We start from the raw sequence: 4,605 nt of genomic DNA on the forward strand, positions 1-4,605 counted from the left end.
TAACTCAACACATAATACCAATAACAAATTTAAGTATCAATAGAAACAAATATACGTTCCCTCTCATGTGACTGTATAATTTTCATTTCTCTGCTCTTTGATTTAAGCAATACCTGAAAAGTTGAAAAAAAAAAACCTCAAGGAAACTAACTCGGCTTTATTAACTTTCCGTTTTCTCCGTTTTCCAAGTTGATTGACTGGATTCTCAAGTAGGTTTCTCCTCTTATGCTCAGAACTTAGCTTGGAAAATAGTAGGTCAGAAAGAGGGAAGTAGAAAAGAAGCATTGTATAAAAAAGAATAAAAAAGTCACCAAGCTTTAGAGAACTATGAAGATAGTTTCCATCAACCAAAAATTTTAAATATGGGAAGACTGTTTGGAGAATGGGTGTCATTTATCCAAGATCCTACATTTACTAGGGTCAGAGACAGGATGGAAACAAATAACTCTTTACTCTCCATTCAGAGCTCTTTCTACTGCATCTTCTCGATGCTATTGGGAGTTTAAAGCCTATTTATTCTGACTTTCATCTTTATATTCAGTTATTTTTTTTTCAGAGACTTGCTGCCCACCTTGCACTGCACTCAATGAATGTGCAGAATCAGACCGCAGTGACCGAATTTATCCTGACTGCCTTCCCTGCTCTCCAGAAGCTTCAGATTTTCCTCTTCGTGGCCCTCTTGTTTACTTACATGCTCACTCTAACTGGAAATGGAGTCATCATTTCCCTAATATGGGCTGATAATCGCCTCCAATCCCCAATGTACTTCTTCCTCAGTAATTTGTCATTTTTGGACATTTTATTCACTAGCTCAGTTACCCCAAAATTGTTATCCTTTCTCCTCAAGGACAGGAAGACCATATCTCTTGCAGGCTGCATCAGCCAAACATACTTCTTCTTCTTCCTGGGGACGGTGGAGTTCATCCTGCTGGTGGTGATGTCCTTTGACCGCTATGTGGCCATCTGTAACCCCCTGCACTACACCATCATCATGAACAGCAGGGCGTGTCTCCTGCTGGTTCTGGGCTGCTGGGTGGGGGCCTTCCTGTCCGTGCTCTGCCCGGTTATTCTGCTGTCCAGGCTGCCCTTCTGCCATAAGGAGATTAATCACTTCTTCTGTGACATTGCCCCTCTGCTGCAGGTGGCCTGCATAGACACTCATTTCCTTGAGATGATAAGCTTCCTCTTGTCTTCTCTCATCCTCCTGACCTCACTGCTGATCACCACCATATCCTACACCTACATCATCTCTACCATCCTGCGCATCCCCTCGGCCCAAGGGCGTCAGAAAGCCTTTTCCACCTGCGCTTCTCACATCACTGTCGTTTCTATTGCCTACGGGAGCAACATCTTCATGTATGTGAGACCCAGCCAGAGTCATTCCCTGGAATTTGATAAAGTGACTGCTGTCCTCACCATAATGGTGACTCCTCTCCTGAACCCCTTCATTTATAGTCTAAGGAATAAAAAGGTAAAGGAAGTTTTGAGAGATGCAGTCAACAAAATTGTGTCCTTATTGCACAGGAAACCTTGAAAGGTTGCTTGCTAAGAATGGCTTTTCCAACTCTTGGACACAATATGGAGTAAGGCATGCTTGAAGACCATAAAATCAAAAATATGTAAGAAGAAATGAAAAAGTTTTGCACCTCATATGATGCAAAGTATTATAGTCAAGGTCCAGAGCAGACAAGTCAGACATCAAGAAAATAACATGGTCTGAACCTTAATTGGACCATCTCACACACAGAACTGAATGAATTAAAGAAAAATACTGAACTAGAGTCAGAAAACCTGAATTTTAAGCCTGACTCTATCACTTTTTTAGTAACAAGTAACCTCTCTGATCTTAGTTTCTCATCTGTGGAATGGGGAATATGGTTTGTGTTTTTCCTTTTTCTTTTTTTTAGTTAAAGTAGGATTAACAGAGATAGTCTAAGTCATGCAACTACATGTAACTAAAAGTGAATCTTCTGAGTGTTTTAAGAATTTAAAAGATGATGGGAAGCATCCCTAACAGCCAAATACTGTAAATAATAATAATACAAAAACAGGGAAGAGGAGTAACATAAACTTGTGTTTGTACATGTAATTAAGTATGTACATTTAACCCTCTTAACAACCTTGAGAAGCAGATTTTTCTTTTCTTTTGTTTTTTTGGCCATGCACCACCTCAGCTTGAGGGCTCTTGGTTCCACAACCAGGGATTGAACTCTTGACAGTGAAAGCATGGAGTCCTAACTACTGGACTGCCAGGGAATTCCTAAGAAGCTGATGACTGAGGTTCACTGAGATTAAGTGTCTTTCCCCAACTACATCACTAGTTTTTAAAATATATATATAATTATATGTATATATATACAGGTACAATGGGGACAAGCATCTAAAAAGAGAGCCTAAGAGACTTTCTGAGCAATCCAGTGATTAAAACTCTGTGCTCCCAAAGCAGGGGACAAGGGTTCAATCCCTGGTCAGGGAACTAAGAGAAAATACTGTCTTCAAGATGGATTCAGCATATTATAAAAGAACAATATCCAAAAAGAAAGAATATTGTCTGTCAAAAGGTAGAGCAGTGGACAAATGTTTACAGATCACAAGAAGGTAGGAGGGGACATTTCCTGGTAGTCCAATGGTTAGGACTCTGCACTTTCACTGCCGAGAGTCTGGGTTCAGTCCCGCAAAAGTAGAACAGAATCATCAGGAATGAAGCATTCACATAATTTTCTGCTCTGTATTCATACTCAGACATTAATTAAGATGGGGTTTTGAAAGCTACTACATTTGTGTCCTATTAATGCCATAACAAAATTAGCACCTAAAAAAGTACAAATTGACTATCTTAGAGTTCTGCAGCTCAGAAGTCCAATACAGGTCTCACCGAACTAACATCTGCAGACTGCATTCCTATTTAGGGGCCCTAGAGGAAAATCCATTTCCTTCTTATTTTGGGTTGTTCTTGAAGTTTAGGACCAAGGTCCTAGTATGCTGCTGCTGCCAGCTATCAGCCAAGGACCAGTCCCAGTTTCTAGAAGGTACTGCAGTCCTTGACTCACGGCCCCCTCTTCCTCCATCTTAAAGCTAACAACAGGGAAGGGGCAAGCCTTTCTCTGATGTGTCAGATCTCTGCTCCTTCCTTTTCCATCTCCTCTCTGACTCAGCTGGAAAAGGTTCTTCATTTTTAAGGACTCATTTCCCTGGACTGAGTCCAGGCAAATAATCCACAATAATGTCACCAACACAAAGTCTACATCCTGAGTTACTTCTGTAAAATCCCTTTTGCATCTAAAGTAGCATACAGGTGACCCTCCACATCCATGGGTTCCATACCTACTGATTCAACCCACCATCAATCAAAAGTATCTAAAAATAATTAAATTCCAGAAATTACCAAAAGCAAAATTTAAACTTACCACATGCTGGCAACTATTTGAATACCATTTACATTATTAGCTTTTATAGGTAATTTAGACATGATGTAAAGCTTCAAGAGGATGTGCACAGGTTTTTTAGGCAAACATTGGAGAAGGAAATGGCAACCCACTCCACTGTTCTTGCTTGGAGAATCCCAGGGATGGGGGAGCCTGGTGGGCTGCCGTCTATGGGGTTGCACAGAGTCAGACATGACTGAAGCGACTTAGCATCAGCAGCAGCAGCAAGCCATTTTATATAGGGTAGCTTCCCTGTAGGCTCAGCAGTAGAGAATCTGCCAGCCAATGCAGGAGACAAAAGAGACACAGGTTCGATTCCGGGGTGGGAAAGATCCCCTGGAGAAGAAAATGGCAACCCACTCCAGTATTCTTGACTGAGAAACCCCATGAACAGAGAGCCTGGTAGGCTACAGTCAATGGGGGTCACAAAAGAGTCAGATGACAACAAAAACAACTATGCTATTTTATACGAGGGTCCTGGACCCGACCCCCTTCAAATACCAAGGGACAAGTGTACTCATAGATTCTAAAGATTGAACAAGAATTACCTTTAGGTGCCATTATTCTACTTATCAGGGCTTCCCTGGTGGCTCAGATGGTAAAGAATCTCCCTGCAATGCAGTAGACCCAGATTCAATCCCTTTATTGGGAAGATTCCCTGGAAAGGGGAATGGCTACCCACTCCACCAATGTTAAATCGCTAGTGCTAATAATGCAAGGATGTAAAAGTAAAGAACAGGATGTTTTCTTAAAGCCAATAGTAACTTCTAAACTCTATCTTTCATCACTTGAAACCAGAAGAATTTACAAGCCCCAGGATATGAAAGATTAGTGAAAAGCAGCAAAATATCTGGAAAATCCTTATTGTAATGGTTATGTTTGTTTCTACTTAAATCATGGTTACATAAAATTTTATAAATTCATATTGACCAATATTTGAGAGAAACTTTATCTGTAAATTTTTGATCACCCTCTAATTGATTCATCATTTCCAATGGACTATATTTATGCTTTTGAAAAAGTTAATTTATATGCAAAATGAAAATTAATTTTATGTAATGCTATTTTAACTGAAGTGTTAAATCAGAAAAACCAAAGATAAATACAGGTAAAAGACAGCTGAATGAAGGTTGGAAACCAATTCTTGTAACTCTGCTTATATCCTAATTCATTAGTAAAT

At 40.0% G+C, this 4,605-nt stretch overlaps 1 protein-coding gene across 1 annotated transcript; it reads left to right on the forward strand.

Moving 5' to 3' along the window:
- The first annotated feature begins 586 nt into the window (after positions 1-586).
- Positions 587-1,534, forward strand: LOC129653808 (olfactory receptor 6M1-like). Its single transcript, XM_055583493.1, has one exon. The coding sequence runs from the start codon at positions 587-589 to the stop codon at positions 1,532-1,534; it is 948 nt and encodes a 315-aa protein (XP_055439468.1).
- Positions 1,535-4,605: the final 3,071 nt, after the last annotated feature.

This window comes from Bubalus kerabau, chromosome 5, assembly GCF_029407905.1.
Source record: "Bubalus kerabau isolate K-KA32 ecotype Philippines breed swamp buffalo chromosome 5, PCC_UOA_SB_1v2, whole genome shotgun sequence".
NCBI classification, from domain to species: Eukaryota; Metazoa; Chordata; class Mammalia; order Artiodactyla; family Bovidae; genus Bubalus; species Bubalus kerabau.

Bases quoted from the DNA above. Each gene is read 5' to 3' on its own strand.
- LOC129653808 (XM_055583493.1), top strand. From the start codon at position 587: ATGAATGTGCAGAATCAGACCGCAGTGACCGAATTTATCCTGACTGCC.